The sequence below is a fragment of the Tauraco erythrolophus genome, chromosome 21 (genome assembly GCF_009769465.1).
Source record: "Tauraco erythrolophus isolate bTauEry1 chromosome 21, bTauEry1.pri, whole genome shotgun sequence".
NCBI classification, from domain to species: Eukaryota; Metazoa; Chordata; class Aves; order Musophagiformes; family Musophagidae; genus Tauraco; species Tauraco erythrolophus.
Window position 1 is genome coordinate 12560264 of NC_141485.1, and position 24030 is coordinate 12584293.

A 24030-nucleotide genomic window follows, 5' to 3' on the forward strand; every position below is an offset into this window, starting at 1 on the left:
CAGTGACGAGTGGTGTTCCTCAGGGGTCAGTATTGGGACCAGTGCTATTTAACATCTTTGTTGGAGACACAGACAGTGGGATCGAGTGCACCCTCAGCAAGTTTGCAGATGACACCAAGTTGTGTGGTGTTGTGGACACGCTGGAGGGAAGGGATGCCATCCAGAGGGACCTTGACAGGCTGGAGAGGTGGGCCTGTGAGAACCTCATGAAGTTCAACAAGGCCAAGTGCAAGGTCCTGCACATGGGTCGGGGCAATCTCAAGCACAAGTACAGGCTGGGCGGAGAATGGATTGAGAGCAGCCCTGAGGAGAAGGACTTGGGAGTGCTGGTGGGTGAGAAGCTCAACATGAGCCGGCACTGTGTGCTGGCAGCCCAGAAAGCCACCCGTGTCCTGGGCTGTATCAAAAGAAGTGTCGCCAGCAGGTCGAGGGAAGTGATTCTGCCCCTCTACTCTGCTCTCATGAGACCCCACCTGGAACTGTGTTCAGCTCTGGAGTCCCCAGCACAAGAAGGACATGGAGCTACTGGAACGGGTCCAGAGGAGGCCACGAAGATGATGCGAGGGCTGGAGCACCTCTGCTATGGAGACAGGCTGAGAGAGTTGGGGCTGTTCAGCCTGGAGAAGAGAAGGCTCCGGGGGGATCTTATTGCAGCTTTCCAGTACCTAAAGGGGGCTACAGGAAAGCTGGAGAGGGGCTTTTTACAAGGGCGTGTAGTGATAGGACAGGGGGCAATGGCTTTAAACTGAAAGAGGGCAGATTTAGATTAGATATAAGGAAGAAATTTTTCACTCAGAGGGTGGTGAGGTACTGGAACAGGTTGCCCAGAGAAGCTGTGGCTGCCCCATCCCTGGAAGTGTTCAAGGCCAGGTTGGATGAGGCTTTGGGCAACCTGGTGTAGTGGAGGGTTTCCCGGCCCGTGGCAGGGGGGTTGGAACTAGATGATCTTTGAGGTCCCTTCCAACAATAACCATTCTATGATTCTATGATCTTCCTCTCCCATTTGCATTTTTCCTGCCACTGCCTTCCCTCCCTCTTCATGCACATGTTTCTGCTGCTGATACCAGGGAGAAATAACACAAGCAGCAGGACTAGCAGAGCCACTAATGGAGCCTAATTGCCTTCTGCTAGAGGCAGACAGGCTGCGCTCGGGCTGAGCTGCACGTTCCCTGGCCACAGCTGATAACAGGAGCTTTTTTTTCATCCTCCTCTCCTACAGGATAGTCATCAGCCTGGTCACCGGGGAGACTGGGGAGCCTCTCACCAGCAGGCTGCCAGCTCCAGCGGGTTGCAAGATGCTTGCTCATGGGGCCAGACAGAAAAATAAACCCTTCGGGAATCCCCCCCATCCTGGGCACAGCTCTCCCAACCTCACTGTGACCCTGCAGAACTGCAGAACCAGCGCAGGTGTAGCAAAAAGCAGTGAGAAGACTGTCACCACCTTATCACTTCTCCTGCTACAGAAAAAAGTGCCACAAAACAGCCTCCCACAATACATTAGTGCTAGCGGCAGAATAAGGCAGTGAGTGGCAAGTAAGTGTTGAGGCAACCACACACCCCTTGTGCCAGAAGAAGCCACGATGTGGCTGTTACCCCAGCAGAGTATTCCTGTTAAAACTTTTTCTTCCAGGCACCTGATAGGGAATTGGCATCAAATTTGTTTTTCGGATCAAAGCCTGACACCAAGACATGTCCTCCCAGTCCGTTACTATCCACCACGCCATTCCAGTCTGTAACAGTGCAAAGGTAACTATAGCTGGATTTTGCCTCCTCTGCACTTGGAGCAGCGGTTTGCCCCACTGTAATATCAAACCTCCATTTCACCTAGGAAGCTAACGTTGAACACCAAAAATTTAAACACAAGGGATCCCAGGAGGGCTACTTACCCTTTCCTCATGAGGTCGAACACTGAAAGAAAAGGAAATCAAACCATGAATGAACCAGAAGAGAGGAGTGGGCTTATTTGTTTTTTAGCACCTACAAACACACATCCATTCCCACACCTGAAAAATCAATTTATCTCCAATCAATTCTCCTCCCTCACCCATGACAAGGACACCAGAGGATGCAAAACGAAAATATTCATCTCTTCAGCAAAGATAAATATCCCCACCTCCCACCAGCTTCACGCAGGGAAACAGCGGGTGCTCATTTATCAACCACACTTCTGCTGCTCCCAGTGCCAGCCCTTGCTGATTTGAGCCCCGTCTTACTCAGTATCTTCAGGGAGGGGTTTGGTGTGATATTTCTGCTAAATTGCTGATACCAAACGAGATGCTGTAAGAACATGCTGCTCCATTTCTGCAGTGTCAATCAGCAGCACAGCTACATGGCTGACAAACGCTCCCTGGCAGGAGCAATGGGAGAGGATTTGTTGGTGTGAGTTGCAGTTTGGGTCTGATTAGAGGGTTAGTGGCAATGTGTTTTTCTGGTCCTGTCTCTGACCCATTCTGCAAACAGGAGAGGGATCTGCCTCTACTAGCAGGAGAGCAATTTCCTCATGAATTACTAAGGGGCATTTCTTGCACCTCCCAAGGAATCCGAGCAGATCGCCCTTCCCAAAGCCCCAGGCAGCCCTGCTTACAGCTGCGATGTCGGACCAGCTGAAGGCACAAATGCAACACGCCAGCCTGCATTGGCTCATCCTGCTCTCCAGGCTGAAGAAGCTGCAGCTTGTGGCAGCATTTCATTATTCGACCATCTTGTGCCATTGTAGGTAGCTCGATTTCTATCGGCACCCTCCATCCCCTGCCTTCTTCCCAACGAGCATGCGGAAGAGCGCTCACAGCACTACTTAATGCCAGCAGTAACTAGCAAAGAGCGAACTTCACTTTCTCTAGTTTTGCTTTGTAGTGGGGGGCATTTTTGGAAGGAGAAAGGTACAGTTATCGGCTGGGTCAGCAGCAGGAGGGAGGAAACCCACTTGCAGAAGGCTTAATCCTGAGCAGCGCTGAGCACCCACCACTTCCCTTCGCTGCCCAGGAAACTGCAAGGGCAGGAGCTTGATTTGCCTGCACCACTCTTCATGAACCGCTCACGGGATCCCAGACAGAGCAAAGGGGAGCAAAGAGGTGATGGGGCACGGACAACACGGACACAGCCGCTGCTCACTGCCCAGGGACCAGTGCAACCTCCCCAGGACCTCCAATGGGGACAAGACATTTCCCACTTCTCCTGCTGCTATTGCTGCCATTTCTGGGACTGTTATCCTTGCTCCACAGGGAGAGCTTGGTTTTGTTGGTGTGGGGTTTTTTGTTTGTTTGTTTGTTTCTTTCTTTTCGTTTGTGCAGCTTTTTCGACTTCCTCATGCATTTATTTTCAATCAACAGAAAAGCTTGCTACCTCATCTCTCTCCTTCTCTCCATCCCCAGGAGCTTTAAACAACAGTCTCAGCCGCCTTCCCCACCACATGCGCATTGGCCTTGGCTGCCACTTTGTGATGCTGCCAGAGTGCCGCTGGGGCTTCAGCCAAAAGGGAAAAGTGGCCTTTTGAAGGCAAAGAGCTTCATTCGCTGGGCAGAGCCCCCTTTCACAGGCATTATTTCACGAGAAGCAGCCTTTGAGCCTGTCTCATCAGGAAGCATTACGGGAAAGCAGAGATGTAACAGAGTCAGACATCCCCCTCCTCTGGCCCATCTCAGAGGGCACTGCGGTGTCTCCCAGGCCTGTCCCTCTAGTTTTATCCAAGTAGGGGTCAGGCTGCGGCTGGCACTTCCACGGTTTGGGTGAGAGGAAGACAAAATGGGTGGAAACTCCTCACCCTCTGCATAAACGCACAGTCAGCTATGGCCTCTCATTTGGGCACCTCGCGGCAGGGCCTGGGCTCGGAGGCCGAAGGCAGGAGTGCTGCTGTCTTAGGAGGTGCCGGGGCTCAGCAGGGTGGTCAGTGTCTCTGCAGGGGCCACAGGGAATACCCTGAGACAAGACTGTTTTCTGGAGTCACTACTGCTATCAGGAGAAGTCTGGAGAGACCATCCTCATACCAGCAGGATAAAACCATCCTGCACCCTTCCCTTCTCTCCTGGATTTAGGAATTGACATATACATAGGGGAGAGCAGAGCTACTGTCATTTTTTTTAGTGTCCCTACGGTAAGGAGATGTGTGCAGCTGCCTTACCCTACTGCAAGGCCTCCTTCCATCTCAGCTGCCTTTACAGGCATTTAACCTTCCAGGAAAATTAAGACTGCTGAAGTTGGTACAAATGTCCTCCTGGTATCGACCCTGAGCCCTGGTACGTGTTACTCGCATCACCAGGTCTAAATCCAGACAGTTCTGTTAGCATATAATGATTCGCATACCCATGTACAAGTTGTCTTCTGCAGGATCATCAAGGACCTGAGAAAAAACACAGGAAAAAGAAGAGATTTTTAATGAAATAAAGTTCTGTTGCTCCCTGTACACTGTACTGAGCTGCAGAGTGCTGAGAACAAGTTAGGCTAATATTTCGATTCCTGCAGAGAGAGAGGCTTTGAAGGATACAGATTTTCCTGTCTCCAGAAAAATCTGGGCCTCTGCCTCTATTTGCAGAAACAGCCTACCGATAAAGGCACTGCTTGTCCTAATCTGACCTCAGCCAATATTGAAAATGGCACCGAAGCCTTGCACTTGTGCAACTTCCCAGGCTTGCCTACAGATAAATTTCGCTAGTCAAAGCTGGCTGCTATTTCTCCCAGCACAGTCAGCTGCCTTCTCTTGGGCACCAGCCCAAAGCCCAAGATAACTGTGTCAGTTTGTCATACGTAATTGGTACGATCTTGCTTGGAATCAGCAGCCTAAATTTCTGAACAACTATTTAAAATCCATTTTGGCTGAAGTAGGAGCAGTTGAAGAAAGATCCTCTTGTTGCAATAGAAACCAGATCTGTTTCAGTGTAGCTTAAGGCGGAGAAGCAGCTCACCTCTATCAGCTTAACAATGTTGACATGGTCCAGTTTCTTTAAGATGGCTATTTCCTGATAGACTCTGTCCAGTGGTGCCATGGGTTTTGGCTGCTCTCCGGAGGATGCTTTTGACCCTCTGGGAGGAGGCCGACCTGCAATCATCAAAACATGGTGAAGAACAACTCAGTTTTCAGCAGTGATCAGCATGAAGGAGTGAACAGCCACTGGCCCCTCTGCAGATACCTCCAGCTATTCTGGAAGATCTCATCACCTTCTTATCATCACAAAGCATTACAGTCTCCACCTGGAACAAAGATCTCCAAGCCCCTCTTTCAGACCAGTTCCTGCCAGCTTCCCAGCCTGGTCTGTTTGCCAGGTCCCATGGCCCAGCCACCGGAGCCAGGTGGTATCTGAAGGGGTAAATAAGCCCTTGGGAAGAAGAGTCTACCCTGCCTAACTTCCAGCACTTAATTAGGCTTCACAGATGGTGAACATAGAAGAGTCAGCACTTCAAAGAGACTCAGAAAATCAAAGCCAGGAATCTATTTACCAAGTGTGTTGAACTTCCCTATGGCTGTGCCTGCCCTTTCACTACCCACTACATTTTAACCAGCCCCCAACTACTTGGGTAGCTTTCAAATGAGGCCAAGTTCTGCAGTCCTTGCGGACAATGTTTCTACAGAGAGATCTGCCTGGCTGAGGACAAGAGGCAGACATCTAAATGCGAGATACCCACGTGGAAATCCATACTGCTTCAAGAGCTTCTTTTTGGAGAGGACTTTCATAGCCTGAAGGAAGAAGAAAAAGCAGTGTTAAAACTGAACAAGAGCCAAAGTGTGCATTGCAGTGACCCAGGAGCATGCTGAGCATCAGCGACTGGCTCAGGTCTGTCGTCAGCCTAGAGAAGAAGTCTCCTGGTTAGTGGTGGCCATGACAGACACACACTGACACAAGCACTCCTAAAGGCACTGCGAAGCATTTGGTTCATTCATCTTTCTCCCAAGAAAAAATAAATGGTTTTGATTTATTTTAACTTAGACAAAGAAAAAGGAACCAAAATTTCTGCAATTGGGGCAGGAGCTTGAAGGAAGAGGTGTGTTCCTCTAGCTGACCTTTATGTACCTGCTGTTTCGGATGCTGCCGCAAGCCAGTGCCACTTCAAGGCTGTTCCACCTTATGTTTTGCTTTGCTAGAGGGTCTAGGAAGCAAAAGAGCTGGAGTGTCACGGCCATACAGCTAACACTCTTGCAACCTACATCACAGACCTGGACCAGAGTGAGGATACAGCCCTTCCGCCAGCTCTGCACTGCCTGGGGAGGCCTTTTCTATTCCCAGAGACTATTTTTGCCCCACAAACCTCTTCCATGCTGCCAGAGCAATACAGAGGACGTGCGATGTGGTCCAGCACCATGCCCAAGACCATGAGCAAGATACTTCACAGGCATCTGTCCCTGCACCATCAGAAACGGCAGAGCCATGGCAAAAGCATGGGGAGGGAACCAGGATTTTGCCAGCAGCTTCCCCCCCTCCTCGCACCCGATCATATGCAGGCACTGTTGCTAACCCTGGCAGCTGAGGTGTGGGAGGGGGTCAGGGTAATTTTTTCTGCCATTCAATTGGCATTAGCATAATGACCAAAGGCAATCTGAATTTAATAAACAGTCTCTGTGCCTCCATTTGCTCTGTGTGTTAATAACCTTTTTGAGGGCCACTAAAGCAGCCAAGTGGCCTAGCAGATAAATATTTCATGAAAAACCAGCTCACTGTACAATTTGCTTAGGAAAACAGTCCATGCTCCCAGGAGCTGGGACAGTCACTCGCTCCTTCCCCTAAAATGGGTAGTTCCTCCTATTAATTAAGCATCCAAATCTGTATTTCACACAGGAGTGACATCTACGAAATATAATTAACCAAGAACTCCTGCAGGACACAGTCAAATGCCAAGGAATCTTGTATCAATGTCACGGAGGCAGGCTCTGCACGCTACCTGTTTTTAATATGTACACCAGAAACCATTTTGGTGAGCTCCTTCCTGAGCTGTTTTTCCTGGCAGCGATGGCACCACACGCCCGAGGGTCCCCACCTCCCATCAGTGCTCCTGCTGCAGCCAGGTTTGTGGCTCGCTGAAAGGATTGTTATTTTTGGTACTAATCCAGTGAAATCCTCTGGATTTGCACCCATGTAATTGAGAAGATACACTGTGTAGTTCTCAATCCTGCCTGACAGCTCTCGAGTCAACTGTTGGAAATGATGGTGTTGAGAGACGGACTCAGAAGGGCTTATCTTTTACTTAGCACAGCGCTGTGTCCAATACAGACAGTCAAATGATTCACAGTCTGCTGAAAGAGGATCCAAGATGTGCACAACCATCTCCAAAGGATGGCCAGGGCCAAGCCTGGAGGACTTCCTACGCTCTCCACTTTTATCTCTCCATAATGAAAATTTATGCGAAAAATCAAAGGAATTCATACATCTATTTCTCTTTCAACCGGTGCTAGCCCAGGAGGAGAAGGTTCCTGTTGCTCCAATCCCACCCCGAATCTTCCCTGCCTTCTGGCAAGGAGCTTTAGAAAATGAAGAAATGCAGTTTCTGTTGAAAAAATTTCTGATGCAGTTTGCTGTTGGAAGTTTCTGATGCAGAAAAGCTTCTGATGCAGTTTGCTGTTGGAAGGTTCCAAGTTGCATCACCGCTCAGCGAGCCCAGCTTGAGGAACTGACCATTGCCAAAGCCATGCCTGGATCAGGCTAGTCCTTCCCGGGGCAGGCTCTGGAGAGAGTCTGGGGGGAGCAGGAAGGTACAGAAAAGAGCTCTGGCAAAGAAAAGAATTGCTCTTGTGGGCAGAAACGGAGGGAATAAGAATTACAGCTTTCAACCTGTGACAGTTTGATGTGTGGGGGGGTGTTCTGGTGGCAGGGGAGGGGATTTGCTCCCTGTGCCACCAGATCTGAGTCCCATCCCCCCCGGGGGGTTGAGCCAAATCGGCGCCTCTGCGAATTGCCCTATTTAAGTTGAGACAAAGGGGCGGGAAAGGGCTTTTTGCTCAGGAGCGAGGAGAGAGCAGGAGGGCGCTGCCCTCGCTCCCGGCTCCCGGCCGAGCGGCCGCTCGGGCCCGGGCCGGCGCCATGTGCTCAAGATGGCGCCGGGGGAGCCGCATGGGGGGCTCGGTAAGCGCCCCGCTCCCGGGGTGCCCGCCGGGCCGAGCTTCCCCAGAGAGGATTAATATCTAAGAGAAGACAACCACAACGACCAGGTCAGCCAGATGGAGCAGGAGGAGGTGTGCTGGAGCTGAGGCTTCCCTTGCAATCGGTGTGAGATGGCAGGCGGCCCCCTGCAGCCAGGGTGTGCTCGGCGGAGCAGCAACCCACTCGTGGCCCGTGGAGAAACCCACGTCGGGAAGGAGATGCCTGAGCCCAGGAGAGGCCATGGAGCAGGGGATGCACGACGAGGTGCTGTTAATAATGGGCAGGGGATGCACGACGGGGCCGTGGAGGCATCTGGAGACCGTGGGATGACCCACGCCGACGCGAGTGGCAGCAGCTCCCTAAGAGGCCAAGACTGGTAAAGCCCGAACTGGTGCGATCCATGGGGAAGGATGGCAATCCTGCGGGCAGGGCTTAGCTGGAAAAGTTTGGGGATTTTTTTCCTTGTGAGTAGGGGATCCACCGAAGCAAGGGAAAAATGGTGTAAAGACTCCTCCTCCTTTGAGAAAGGAGCGGCAGTAACACCATGGATGAACTGACCTGTACTCCCCCATTCCCTGTCCCCCTGCGCCGCCGGGGGGGAGGCAGAGCCAGGAACGGAAGGAAATAGGGGGTGGGGAGGTGTTGTTTTAAGATCTGGCCTTGTTTTCTCTTTCTCCTCTCAAGTAACCGGTTTCATTCCCTTGTATCTCTTGTTAAATAACTGTTAATAAATTGTTTTGTTTTAAGAAGAAAACCTGAGTCATGTTTTGCCCGGGACCATGGTTGGTGGGTGCTCCCTCTCAGTTCTTGTCTCGACCCTCAGTCCAAAAACCACGACACAACCATACTCCTTGAAGGATGCTATGACCTGTGATGGGGAGATGAATGGGGGTTACTGTATCATGGGCAAGCTGACTGTAAACCACCTCTACTGCTGTGGAAGGATCACCAGGACATGCTCACACCAACTTCAAAGCATCAGCAGCTGCTACTACAAAAGCAGGGCTGGATCAGAAGAGAGGACTGTCCTACTATGCTTTCAAATGCAAACAGCAGACAAAGAGCAAACTTCATCATGCAACAGGCCAGAGCCACTTAATTATTGCAAGAGCAGAGATGAAAGCACACGGTGGTGAGGACTCACTTTAATTACAGCACAAGCTGGCAGGGAAAGGCTTCCTTGCTGAATTGTAGCTGCGCATAATGGGAGCAACACAGGGATGCTTCAGCAAACCTCTCCTTTCGGGCTCACATGCAAGAGCCAAAGACATTTGTACTTGCAGGCAGAACTAATTACCCAGATAATGCCTTTCTGATAAAGAACCAGCTCAGAGCCAAGCCGAGGGATTTTCCCTTTGCATTGGTAAGTATTGCTTCCCCTTCCTCAGGAAAAGAGGGAGCCTAAAGGAGATTTCCTCCACACATGCCCTTGCACTCATCTTCCTCTGACTATTCACATGTGGAAATGGGTCAGGACACTTTCCTTTGAGAGGCAGTGGGAATCGTGCTTTTCTTTGATGTTAAGTTTACTGCTCTCCTCCTAGCAACCTTGCAGCTGGCAGCCACAGGGAAGCTGTTTTGTGAGGATGCCAGAGGGAAAGGAGATCCCAAGTTTACAGAGAGATGCCCAGGACACAGCAGCTTCCACAATAGCAAGATCTTGAGCCCACATCCTACTGCTGGTAATGCCAACAGCAAAACAGCCATTATTTGGGGGAGGGAAGGGTGGTAAAATGGATCGAGCCAAAGGAACTTATCACCTTGTGATGCTCTCACAGCACATAGGATGTTGTTTCATTTGGTAACAGAGGGGTTGGCATTGCAAGGGACCCAAACCCGTGCAAGGGCAGAAGACCTGTGCACAGTCCCTACCTGCAGCTCCCAGGGGAGGGGGATGTTGCTCAAACGGTGCTACTAACCACCTAAATGCTCTGCTAGTGTGTGACAGCACCCTGCGGGAGGGCTGAGCAGACCAGAGAGCACTTCCAGCCCTTCCCCCACCTGTCCTGTCTGAAAACAACATCCCTCAGATAAAGTAGTTGAGGGAAGCTCTGCTGGGAGAGAGGAGCACTACGCACAGAAAGAAAGTCCTAAACCAAACAGGCTTAGCTGCCATGCCCCTAAAATTCTGCTCTTGCATTTGTCACCTTTTGTCCCAGACACCATTTGTCAGGCCGGTGGCAGAATCACATCGGCCAGCCATGGCCCATCCACGGCGCAACACCGCAGCAGGGATGCCTTCCTGGAGTGGCTGCGTTTGCCTGCCTCCAGCCATCTCCTGGAGGTTCCTGCTCTTACCTTGGGTGATCCAGCTCCTCATGACCCCACTGTTGAACAGCATGAGGTGTTAATGTAAACCTAAGATCATTTCCCTGGTCATCACCACACTGGAGTGCAGGTGGCAGCAGTTTAGTAGCTATCATGTGAGCAAGAGGATGAGAAACATGGGAGCCGTTCCTTCCCTTCTCGCCTGACTGGCAACCAAAGTGGATTCTCCAGGGGCTAGAAAGTTCAAGGCTTGCTGCTGGCCACCTTTCCCTCAGTAGCAGCACTTTGTTCAGCCGTTTCTTCTCAAAAACTTCGAAGGAATTTCTCCCCATCATTCATTGAGAGTGGGTAGAAAACAGCCCTCTATGCAAAGGTTGTTAGGTACAAGCAAAGGCAGAGAACACAATCACACAAATCTCGTTTCTTAGGAAACCAGATTAAAAAAGAAAAAAAGAGAGAAACTCAGTGACAACCTGCAATGCTATTGCTTTTGTCCAGAAGTAGCATAATAAATGTCCATCATAACCATTTTTCTTTGCAAGCTGATTTATTGAAAATAGGAAGGAGACATGACCCGAGGCATCACGGAATCAAATTCCATCAGCACAACTCTAAACTAGATTTCTGCCTGGACACATTTGCCTTTGCTTTTTATTTGCTGCTTTTTTCACAGGGCTTGGCTTTTCTTTTTTTTCCCCTAGTCATTGTCAAAGCATCTCCTGTAAACTGAGACACCGAAACCTTTCCAGCTGTAAAGGGTTCCCTGGCAGAGACCCACGAATGCTGCTGTAACAGCTTCACGTGTCCCAACAGCAGCAGGGACCAAGCACGGTGGCAGGGACCTCTGCTCTGGGAGCCAGCTCTGCATCCCAATGGGGTCTCCTCCTTGGAGGGGGCACTGGGTCACATACTTGGTGCTGAAAGTCCAATTTCCCCAGTCTAATACATTCCCTGCATCTGCTGATACAGAAAGTCAGCACACTGTCACAGCCCTCCACGGCACTGCGGTTGTTCACAGCAACAAAGAATAAAGCTCTTGGAAGCACTTGCCCATCTTTAATGGAAGACAAAAAAACCCCACAAAGTAAATACAATCCATCTACATTTTTCCCAAATGCAGTGATCAGCTTTTTTTCTTGAGAGTTTTTCCTAATTCCAGGCCAGATCCAAAATTCATTAAAGCAACAGAAATGTTTCCTTTTGCTTTGACAGGAGCTAGATTCAGTTCCTGGTACCTATAAACCCTGGCTTTACAAAAAAAAGCTAGCAAAGGATGCCATGCCTCAGCAAGAATCATGAGTCACACTCTGAATTATACTGCAGAATAAAATTTTCTGGTTTCTTTGAAGTTCTGCTACCTTTTATTGCAGCCCAGTAGCTTAAAAGAAAATAAGGCAGGCAGCAACACCCTGGCTTTACTCTAAAACACTGCACAGGTGAGTTGGTTATGAGGGGCTGCTCACCAAAGCCTGATTTCCTACAATTATTTTATTGCTTTTTACTACTGAGACAAAAACAACCCTCCAGAGGTAAATTTGGGGAAAAATAAACACACAGAAAACGCCCACTCCAACTCAGAATTGCAATTGTTTCTACTAACTGCTGGCAACAGGCAGCTGCATTAGGTATCCCCCGGGGGGGTCGTGGTGCATTGCTGCAACGCAGCCTCAGACAGAAGCGATAAGCAGAACAACATGGAAGTTATCTCAGCACTGGGAAAGCACATAGATCAGACACACCAGCAAGCATGGGGAGCTGAGCAACCGTTAGCCAGTTAAACAATTTGCTGCTATTTCTCTGAAGCTTTAAAAGGTCTGCCAGCTCCTGGCCGTTTTAGAACGGTTAGTGTTGGAAGGGACCTCAAAGCATCTTGGAAAAGCAGAATTGTCTCCATCATGGCTTGTCCTCCTGGAAAACACAGCGCAGGCACCTGGAAGAATCAGAGGCCAAAGCTTATCTGCTTGTGACTGCAGCTGGGGAAGGGGTAGCAAGCACATGAAACACAGACCTTGGCATCACAGCCTTTCGGCAGCAGCGCAGCCATCTGCTCTTTCCTCTCCCATATGCTGACGTTGACTGCAATAGAACGCAGGCAGACACTGCCAATGTTCTCACTCTGGTCCCATCTCTGTGTGTGCTGTAGCACTCTACACGTCTCCCAGGATCTGCTTCACAGCCCCAGAGTCGCTGAGATCTGGTTCAGACTCTGCCTCAACCCCCACAACAGGAGGACCAGGGTGAAGCAAAGAGCGTGTCCCTGCAATGCTGGCAGTACGGGGCTGGCACCCCATCCCTCTTTGGGCAGCGAGGCTGAAACAGAAGTGTCCAGGCATGGGAGCCACTCTCGGGATGCAGTAGCTTTAAAGTGCTTGCTTAGATTAGAAAAAGAAATGGAGATTAAGCAGGGATTAACTAACACACAGCAGGCTAACCTGGACACAAGCTTTCACTTTTGCCTTTGATTTGACCAGTTAAATCTGCATCCACAGTGTTAATCCAAAAAAAGGAGAAGAACGCAGCAGGCAATGCTAACCTAAACCCACCTCTCTCTGCCGAGTTGTGACAACCACCCTGCCCGCCCTGGGCAGCCAGCAGCACAGCACCAGTATTCCCAGAACAAGAGGGCAGTGACAAAAGATTACGATTTTCAAACAGAAATATTTTCAGCTGGAAACAAACATGATGTGATGTGTTCCCACTCTGTGCTGCTGCTCCTGGCACTGCCTACACTGATGGGACAGACGGATCAGAGAAGCCACGCCAGCACCATTGCTCTCTGCAGAACAAAACCATCGTGCTGCAGGGTGCAGGAGGGAGGACTCGGAGGGCAGTGGAGAAGGGAGCCACTGGGAACAGCAACCACCCTGGTGCGGCGGGTGAGTCAGCTTGGAAAGCACAGAGGATGGAAAGAATTGTGGTTCCTTTGCTTGGTCAACTCCAGGGCACCTTGTCCAGATATTTGTCTTATCTCTTCCATCCTTCATTTCCAGACATTTCTCCTGCCATTTCATGCCCGCTGGAAGCACGGAAGAGCTAATTAATACTAACAGGCACACATCTCCCACCCAGCCCCTCCAACCTGGCATGTCCCTTGTAAATCCAAGAGTCAGCTGAGGAGTAGTGGGGAACGAGCACACTTTACATCTCATAGAATCATAGAATGGTCTGGGTTGGAAGGGACATTAAAGATCATCTAGTTCCAACTCCCCTGCCATGGGCAGGGAAACCCTCCACTACACCAGGTTGCCCAAAGCCTCATCCAACCTGGCCTTGAACACCTCCAGGGATGGGGCAGCCACAGCTTCTCTGGGCAACCTGTGCCAGTGCCTCACCACCCTCAATGTAAAAAGTTTCTTCCTTCTATCTAATCTAAATCTGCCCTCTTTCAGTTTAAAGCCATTGCCCCCTGTCCTGTCACTACACGCCCTTGTAAAAAGCCCCTCTCGAGCTTTCCTGTAGGCCCCCTTTAGGTACTGGAAAGCTGCTATAAGATCACCCCGGAGCCTTCTCTTCTCCAGGCTGAACAGCCCCAACTCTCTCAGCCTGTCTCCATAGCAGAGGTGCTCCAGCCCTCGCATCATCTTCGTGGCCTCCTCTGGACTCGCTTCAGTAGCTCCATGTCCTTCTTGTGCTGGGGACTCCAGAGCTGAACGCAGTATTCCAGGTGGGGTCACAGGAGAGCAGAGCAGAGGGGCAGAATCACTTCCCTCGACCCGATGGCCACACTGCTTTGGATGCAGCCCAGGACACGGTTGGCTTTCTGGGCTGCCAGCGCACGGTGCCGGCTCATGTTGAGCTTCTCATCCCCCAACACTCCCAAGTCCTTTTCCTCAGGGCTGCTCTCAATCCATTCTCCGCCCAGCCTGTACTTGTGCTTGGGATTGCCCCGACCCACGTGCAGGACCTTGCACTTGGCCTTGTTGAACTTTATGAGGTTCTCACAGGCCCACCTCTCCAGCCTGTCAAGGTCCCTCCCTCCAGCGCGTCCACAACACCACACAACTTGGTGTCATCTGCAAACTTGCTGAGGGTGCACTCGATCCCACTGTCCATGTCTCCAACAAAGATGTTAAATAGCACTGGTCCCAGTACCGACCCCTGAGGAACACCACTCGTCACTGGCCTCCACGTGGACATTGAACCGTTGACCACAACTCTTTGAGTGCAACCATCCAGCCAATTCCTTATCCACAGAGTGGTCCATCCATCAAAACCATGTCTTTCCAGTTTAGAGACAAGGATGTCGTGTGGGACAGTATCAAATGCTTTGGATAAGTCCAGGTAGATGATGTCAGTTGCTCTTCCCCTATCCATCCATGCTGTAACCTCATCATAGAAGGCCACCAGATTAGTCAGGCAGGATTTGACCTTAGTGAAGCCATGTTGCTGTCACCAGTCACCTCCTTATTTTCCATGTGCCTCAGCATAGTCGCCAGGAGCATCTGCTCCATGATCTTGCCGGGCACAGAGGTGACACTGACTGGCCTGTAGTTCCCTGGGTCTTCTTTTTTCCCCTTTTTAAAGATGGGGGCTATGTTTCCCCTTTTCCAGTCATTGGGAACTTCAGCAGATTGCCACAACTTCTGAAATATGATGGATAGTGGCTTAGCAGCTTCATCGTCCAGTTCCCTCAGGACCCACAGATGCATCTCATCAGGTCCCATGGACTTGTCCACCTTCAGGTTCTTAAGATGGTCTTGGATGGCATATTCTTACTCCCCTTTGTGCCAAGACCAACAGCTCTGTGCACTGGGACACGGAGCCGCACATGAGTCTGTCCGAGTGCTCTGATGGGCTCATTTTCACCCATGTGAGGCCACTCCATCATGCCAGCAACAGCAGGACTCCTCTCACCAAACACAGTACGGAGCAGTAGCTGAAGTGCAGGGCCAGACTGGCAGGGCTGCATCGAGGGCAGCTGGATTCGGGTTCAATAGCAGTGCAACCACCCAGATCTGCTCAGCAGATACCTGCCCTGGGATCCACCAGAAACTGCCCAAAGATGCTTCCACAAGTCTTCAGACACAGCCACACACAGCAAGACAGTTTTCCTTTTGCCAGCTGTCCAGCTCCTGCTCTCAGCCTGAATAAAATGTGCCACAGGGCAGCCCAGGGATACAGCATACCTGCGGACAGATTTTGGAGGAATCCCAGCTGGGATGGTTAGGATTTGCCTGCCTTAAAGGGGAGGGACAGAGAAGGAGCCTTCAACAAATGCAGCCTTTTTTAATCCAAAACTCTCCTAACTCTGGCTTCAGCTCAGCAAAAGATTTAAAAGCCAAGGTTTGTCTTCTGCACTACACCTCACAACCTGACACCAAGGTCCTGTTCGCCATCCTGGAAGGGGGTAAGATGCAGCAGAGCCAGGCACTGCACAGCTGGGCCACACTCTTCAGCATCTTTCTGATAAACACCCTCGTTTCCTTACAAAACACACCTGCTTGTGCCAGGCTGAGCTTCCAACGCACAGCAGGTGCTGAATACAACCACCCACACGCCTCTGATTTCAGGTGACCTGCTTCATAGCTAGAAAACGTCAAGACAAATCAGCAAGATGCTTCTGCAGCCTTGTATCTGAGATCCCCACCCATTACATAAGGCAGCCCACCTGATGTCCCTCCTGCTCGGCACCGCACACAAGCAGGCACGCAGGCAGCACTCCGTGCTCAGCAGGGAGGTTCGATTCCTTGCATGCCACCCGAATCAGAAATGTCTATGGTAGAAGCAGCAAGGCAGGGGGGACCTAGCTCTCAGGGTGCAAAAGGGAACGAGGGGCAGCAGCAGCAGCGAGGAGCAGGCAAGAGACACTTACATAATACTTGTCGTCGTTCTCGTTGTAGGCCAGTTTCACAACACCGTAGGAACCCTAAAAATAAACACAAATTGCACAGTCAGTTCAGCAGCTTCACTTTGTCTCCTTGCTGCTCAAGGCTGGCCTTGAACAGGGGAAAAACACCCCTTCACAGCCCCAGGCCATGCCTAGCCCCGAGCAAAGTCTGCAGGTGATGTGACCCTGCAGCAACGTTGTACATTTTGGCAGCTCTGTTGGAGCCACAGGGCACCTGAGGATCAACAACGTCTGAAGGAGTTGAGTGTGTTAGAATATCGCCTCCTGCCCTGAGCCAAAGTCACTGTGTCTGTCTTAACTCAAACATGGGTGAGAAGAAAAGAATAATTTTCAAGTAGATTTTTTTTGTGCAAGTTTGGAAATTCTGCACAGACACCTTTTCTACACTTCTGTGCAAGACCACTTTCAGTAGGAAACCTCTCTAACTCTCAAAAGCAAATGGACTTCAGTGAGGACCAGCTGCCTGCTTTCCTCCAACCGCCTCTTGCCTGGGCAGATGCAGGCCTAGATGGCTGCTACATCCACAGCTCCAGTGACAGCCTGAAGTCAAACTCTATCCAAATCATTGTTTTTTCACGGTTGTATCAACACCATACATTTTATGCAAGACAGACATGACGCCATGGTATGTATCATCCCTGACAGATGCCTGTTGAATAAATAGGTGTGATGAACATTACAGCCTTCAAAACGCTTCTTTTGACTTCAGTGAGACTTGGAATGAAAGTTCAGGTCTCAGAGGAGACCAACAAGCCATCCAGCAGACCCACTACCAAACTCAGGGTGCCTATCCGCTTGCTGTGACCCACAGGGAAGGAGGAGGCAGGGGCCAACCCACCAGACAGAAGGCCTCATACTCTCCTTATATCATACTTAAGCCAACGACAAAAGCCATAAGTGGGTCTGAAGCCGTGTATGAGTTTCAGATGACATCTGCCATGCCACCAGCAGCAGCATCTCCAGCCTTACATCCTGACTGCCAGCAGTTGAGCACACAGCCCACGGCACACATGGGAACTGTGCCTCCTCCTACAGCCTGGGGCCTCTCGCTTTGGGCTAATGAAGCTTTTGGTGAAGGTCTCTGCAGCTCAGGGTGCAATCCCTTCTGACTGCAAAGTTCCTGCTGCAAAGGCAAGTACAGCTTCCAGACAGCACCGTCACTAGTGGACCCATCTGCAATGGTGGCAGACATCCAAATGTGCAGGTGTCTGAACTGCTCACCAGCCCAGACCTCTAAATAACTTTGGAGGAATCTCTTCTGAATCATTTTGCAGCTTTTACGTATGGACTAGAATTGAACTAGCATTTCATTCATGGACATAGAAACTTAAACTAGTCCTGATGGAGACCAAACACCTGTCCTCATCTTTTTGCTTTTCTTTCCTCGTTGGGTTGTATTAATGCATCAAAGGCTCTTAGTGTTACATTTGGCAAGCAAACACCCTGGCAGGGAGCCAGCTTAACTGCCCTCAAAGGGAAGGAAAATGAATCAGATTTCAGAGGAAGTAGCTCCAACTTTGACCTTGAACAAAACTTACTCAAACTAATAAGGCAAAAAAACAAACAAATAAACTCCAAAACAAACACAAGTTGCAGAGAGTCTTGGCCAGCAAGATCCCTTGGGCTGGCACAGTCTTTCTACCTGTACTCGTGTGTGTGCAGGCAGGTTGCCTGTGACAAACACAAGCTCCAGTAACATACCTTGCCTATTTCACTCTGCAGCTTGTACTGGTTTAACTGCACGCAGTCCTGCAGATCAAAAGAGAACATAATTAGAGTATTGGTAAAAGGAAATGAGTGAGTTTGAATCAGTATCGAGTAGAGGCAGAGTACTGAATAATGAAAGACTAAATCTTATTTAAACTGGTGTATGTTACACTACAAGCACGGCATTTTTATTGATGGCCCAGGACAAAGCAACTATGAGTTGAATTCTGACTCTGTGCTGGTGTAACACCAGAGGCCCCTCTGCCTCGATTCCTCAGCATCGCTCCACATTCAGCCCGGTGAGCCTGGCAGCAGCCTCTGGCCTCTTCACACTGACCATCTACATCGGACCGGGCTCAATGTCAAGCAGAAAAGCACCCACCCCCAGCTCCACAGGGCTCTCAAGGGCTGGCAGCTCCCAGCACCCATGCCAGCCCCAGGGTCACAGTATGAGCCTGTGTCCTTCCCAAGATCAGCCTGGCAAAGACACGGACCCTCTGTGGGCCGTGTATGAAGGCTGGGGCTGCACCCAGAGGAACCCTCATCTTGCTCCATTGTTTCACAGTAACTGTAACGCAATCCATGGCTAAACGAACAACGAGGCCTCACGTCAGCAGTACGATGCTCCTTGGTACAAGTCACCAGTGAGAATTTCTGAAGAGAATACTTAACTCATGTATGTTTTCTCTTTACTCCTGACCCTTAACCATTTAGTCAGCCTGTTTACTACTACTTAGGTCTTGATTGCCCTCCATCTGAAGCCAGTGGAAATCTTGCCATTGGCTCCAACGGACACAGGATGTGAAGCTCCTAGGAGTATGTCAATGACAAGGGTTTGTACCAAGAGTTCATGATCTAGAAACGTTCATGTTCCTCTCCCTGTGAGATGAGGAGCTATGGAAAAATATAACACTCTCTCTGCCGGAGTTCGGCAATATTTCTTCTTACAACCTAGGAGGGTCTTTGCATTTTCAAGTGCTTTACAAACATTAGCTGGTCTTCAGAGCAACCCTGCGAGGTAGGTTAAGGTATATTCTCCCCATCTTACAGATGTGGAAACTGAGACACAGAGGGTCAAATTCAACCCTGGTACAATTCCAGTGTTTTACATGAATTAAATTCATTCAAAATGAACACAGTTTAAGTAACTTGCCGTAGATTACAGAACAGATAGTGGCAAAGCAGGGACAAAAACCCAGGAGTGCCTGACTCCTCAGCTTGTTACCAGCCATTTGGTCATTTTTACTCTCGTAGGCAATGAAAAACAGTATAATCTGGGCAATTACTACAGGTATGATTTGCTTCTGTAAGGCATGTGGACAGTAATAACTGAGCTAAGTGCAATAATACTTTATCAATGTGCTGCCTCAGAGAGTTTACTTAAACATGAAGTAAAACTTTCATACTGTCATTTTCTGCAGGGCACTGTTGACAAAAACCCAACATAGTAGCTGGATTCAGCAAATAAATAATAAGCACGACACTCGGACAACTAAACAAAACTATCATTTTAGCAAAAACTAAACTTTTAGCATTTAACTGCTAAATTTCTACAAGTGCAGCATGCAGATGAAACCTTTCCCTTTGTTTCCAGATTACAGACTCCAGTCTTGCCAACGAAGCAGCTCAGAGCTTCACAGATATCCTGGATAGTGACATTCAAATGAATACACTGTGGAAGAAGAAATAGTGTATCGTCACAGAATACGGGATAATTACTACAGACCAGGTATATGAATCTTACACAAAGATGAGCTTGGAGCTTATGGGTTACTTGGAAGTGCCCAGAAGTTAGGCTTATTGAATATATGCCAACATGTAGTCTGCTGTTCTAGGCACATGCTGATTGCAAGGGGGAGTGTCTGTGCCACCAACATTCTGGGAACTGGCCCCATCAACAGTCAGTTCACACTGGCACAGGTATATGTCTGAAGGTCAGTGTTGGCCAAAGACGGAAAGATACGTAGGCATTTTCAGGCCATCCCTTTGTGCTCCAGCCCTCAGCTCATGCCCCATCCCCACACAGATTCTACCACAAAAGGCCTGAAAAGCCTTTTTGGGTTTAAAGATGAGCTGTGGAGTCCACAGTGTAGACCTTATGGCAGGTATCCAGGCAATAAAAACATTATTTACATTGAGGGTGGTGAGGCATTGGAACAGGTTGCCCAGAGAAGTTGTGGATGCCCCATCCCTGGAAGTGTTCAAGGCCAGGTTGGATGAGGCTTTGGGCAACCTGGTCTAGTGGAGGATTTCTCTGCCCATGGCAGGGGGGTTGGAACTAGACGATCTTTAAGGTCCCTTCCAACCCAGACCATTCTATGATTCTATGATTCTATGATTGTGGGCTGCTATTCGAGGAGAGCACACAGAGCCAAGCTCCTTTGCAATGTAACACAAACAATAATAGATTCCCTTAAGCTGATACAGTATTTGCTATAATAAGTCACCCCTAAGCACGTCTGATCTCTGTTTGCCAGCACTGAAACCCCAAGGGGTGGGAAGGTGGTGGATGCAGACCCCCAGCAAGCTGTGACAAGGGTGTAATGATGGGGTGCTGAGTTGCTCAACAGAACAGGAGCAGTGCAGGGAGTGATGGTGGTCCCAGGCATTAACCACTGGAAAGGAAGGTGGAACAGAAGAGCTACTCAGTCATCTGATGTTAAATCTACCCTCCCTTTAGTATTGTACTACCTAAAGGAAAGCACTTCCACAGCAGCAAAACCTCCACAGCTTCATTTGACTTGGAGCTGACCCTTCCAGCCTCATTAATTACAAGAAGCAAATCTCAGACACCAGAGAAGCCCAGGAGGGCTCAAGACCGTGAGCGCAGGGTCAGCAGTGTGCACTGCCCACACCAAGCTCTCCCTGCGGCTGCCCAGCTGCTGGGGAGCACGCAGGGGACCTGCCTGGCTTGGCCACCATGACGGGGTCTGCAGGAGGACAGCACACACCTCGCTGCAATGCAAGTCTCCTGGCAAAGAGTCAGAGTGCTTTTGAGGGATCTCTGCAGCACCGGCACCGGGGAGGGTGGGCTGCGGTGGCTTTTGCCTTGGTCCTGACTTACACACAGCACTCAGCTGCATCGCAGGGCAGAGGACCCCAAACTCAGTGGGGTGAGGGAAGGGAGAGCTTCCAAACACAGCACATGGTTTGGGCTGAGCCTTAGATGGGACACACTTCCCCAGAGAGCATTTTTGAACACAGTATTTCTCCCCGAGATTGCCAAGCACTGAAGCAGGCTGGAAATCCACTTCCAGCCTCTGCACCAGGCACTTCTTTGGGAACAAAGCTCATATAAAATATGTAGACAGGTAGATTCGCCTTCCCACAAACCTCAAAATAGCCCCGCAATCTACCGAAGCAGTGCCAGACAGCAAAGCAGTGCCACATGCCTTCAGTCTGTTTGTAAGAACAGGGGGTGTTACAGCAACACTCTTCTGCCTCTCAGAATGTATTAAAGCACAGATGTGGTAGACGAAAATTTTGACTTTTCCCCCACCATCAACCAGAAAACACTCCTAACGCAAGCAATTTTCACAGGGAAGGAGAATAAAGGAATAGGGAACTGATGGTTTAAGCTTGCAAGCAGTGGCTTGTCAGGAATACAAGGAATGATTGAAATCTTGATCTTGTTTCCAGTGAAGGAAGTTTTCTCCACCACCCTGACACGGAAGAAGAGCCAACTGAGTAATGGGGCCATAGAAGTGTATTAACTCCACTGCTCGCAAAGCACAGATCTTTCCAAAGGCAAAAAACAACCCATCACAACTAGGAGCAACAAGAGAGGAGGGAGGACGACCCAGCAAAAGCCAAGATGTAAAGCACAAGGTCACTGAAATATATGGAAACGAAAAATCCCATTGCATTTTGTAGAAAGGACTCCCCTTCCCTAAAAGGAGAGAGCAGCACGCAGGAACCCAGGGTACGGACACGTGGAGGACAAATTCCCCTGCAAACGCCGTATCAGCAGATTCACTTCCCAGTGCGAGGCTGTGCTTTGCGTCGTGGCGAGAAAAGTGACCACCCCTCTGAGAAAGCCTCCAACCACCTCAGCATCTCCTGCTCTTCAAACCAGCAAACTTGCAATGACCAGGTCCTGTTATCACACCTCCAACCCTGAGGAGGGATTACTTGCACAAGTAAATACAGCCTTTTACATGTAGCCACAGACTCTTCAGTCTGCAGTCAGTACCTTGTTTCAAGCCAAGGCGGCATCTCTAAAGCACCCAGTTAGCTGCTGCTTCTTGCCAACACTGTCGAGGGAGCCATGGTGGCGTTTTTTCCCTCCCTCCTGAAGGAGCAGAGTCCTTTGTGCATTTAGTGCAACCGAGGAGAGACTATGCCTTCTCCCTGTGTCCGAGGCACCAATTCCTTTGACTCTGACCATCGCCTTTCCACCATCCCTCTTACCTCTGGCTAGAAATTACCACTCTTATCTCTCACCAGAACAACCACCTGAAGCATCTCTCTGGTCTTTCACTGCTGCTAAATGGAGCTTGTAAGCAATGCCAGGACACCCGCCTCGGGGGGATGGTTTATTGAAAGGGATGGATAAATACTGGGATGGGAATACCCAGAGAGGGTCTGAGGGACAGGTAATGACAGGGTCTGCAGCACAGCCTCCGAGAGTTTACACTCGCTATTGCTGTATCCCTACCTGATCCACACCTCCATCACCCTCCACTCAGATAACTACCAGTGAGAAGCACTATCGTCTTGGCTTCTGCCGTGCTTCCAGCACTTGAGCTGAACACAGCAAAAATCAAACCAGATTATAGGTGCTTTCCACCTTTTTTCTCCTTGTGGAAGAAATAATTCACAGCTCAAGCGACTCCTGCCACAGGTCACTGCAGACTGGCAGGGTTGTTACTACGTTCTTTGGTTCTCCTGTAGGAAGTGAGATAATTGTACTATTCCTTTATCAGAGAGAAACACCTATCTCTGGGCCAAGTGTTTCTTAAAGATAACACTGTACAATCCTCTTGATTTCATCATGCCAATGTATTTGCAACTGCGGATCAATATGAACAGAGCAAGAACCTTAATGAGATCCTTTAATGAAAAGCTATCAGCAAATTAGACTGTCTGTCCAAGTGCGCAATAACTGTTGCAGCTGAAAAAAAACATGCTCCATTTGTTAACATGTCCAAGGTATTACTCAAGAGGGAGTGGGGGGGCAGGAAATCAATCAGTCAATGCCACTGAAAATGAAAATTGATCAAAAATCATAAAGCACAGTGAAGTCCAGGTCCAATTCCATAAATCCACTGCTGCCACTGCTGGGTGACAGAAACCCCAAGAAACTGGGAGCTGAGCCTTTCCTGTCCAGGGGTTGGGGGGGGTGGGTGGGGGACACAGGGATGGGAAGGAAGAGCCAGAGCTGGTTTTCAAAGATGTTTCTGAAAAAACACCAGACTGCCTACATATATAACGGAGAATTTTGCCCGCTAAAAGAAGCCAAATTCGCTAATCTGAAAAGAATGGTAAGTTTCAGCAATTCAGAGATACACTTTACAGAGATGTATGGGAAAGAAAATTGGGAACTAAAAGCTAGCAATGAAGACAACACTAGTTTAAACTCATTCTGTCTGGAACGGGAAGTGAAAGCAGTTCTAAAACCAGATAAAATGAAAAAAGTCAGAAAAGGGTTTTTAGGGGCAGCAATGAATACAAATTAGAAAGTTGTTCAGGAACAGAGAATGACACACAGGAATCCCAGAGCTCACGGAGGTAAGAAAAAAACAGATTTTTAAAAAACATTCAAAAACAAGTGCAAAACTAGAAGCCCAGCACGACAACTGGCTGCTGACAGGAGCACTGGTCACGGCTGGGCAGAAAGCACAACACCGAGGCTCAGCACTGGTGTTTAGGCTCACCCATCTGAAATCTCAAAGCTGGATGCAGGACCTCAGGCACCCACTGGGTCTCTGGGGTACCATCAGGACAGTGGCTAGAAGAATAAAAGGAGGATGGGATCAGTGGGACAAAGGCAGTCCCGTTCCAGCCCTGCTGCAACTGCAGCTTTGGGCTTTCTCCTTCTCTCAAGCCTGCCCTTAGACAAGTTGGCAATGCAACTTTAAATAAAGGTTAATTAATCCAAGGAAAAGAAATTAGCAGTGCCTGTGGGAGATTCTTCTTTGAAGA

General features: G+C 49.5%; 1 protein-coding gene across 2 annotated transcripts in view; it reads right to left on the reverse strand.

Annotated features, from left to right (window-relative positions):
• Positions 1 to 24030, reverse strand: part of CAMKK1 (calcium/calmodulin dependent protein kinase kinase 1) — a 69654-nt gene that overhangs the window by 37437 nt on the left and 8187 nt on the right. For both annotated transcript variants that reach the window (XM_086624533.1, XM_086624534.1), the window contains exons 2-7: positions 17881 to 17928; positions 16144 to 16197; positions 5617 to 5668; positions 4899 to 5032; positions 4300 to 4336; positions 1887 to 1908 (exon numbers count right to left, since the gene is read on the reverse strand). In XM_086624533.1, the coding sequence (XP_086480659.1) occupies positions 1887 to 1908; positions 4300 to 4336; positions 4899 to 5032; positions 5617 to 5668; positions 16144 to 16197; positions 17881 to 17928 (347 nt within the window). The remainder of the gene's footprint in view (positions 1 to 1886; positions 1909 to 4299; positions 4337 to 4898; positions 5033 to 5616; positions 5669 to 16143; positions 16198 to 17880; positions 17929 to 24030) is intronic.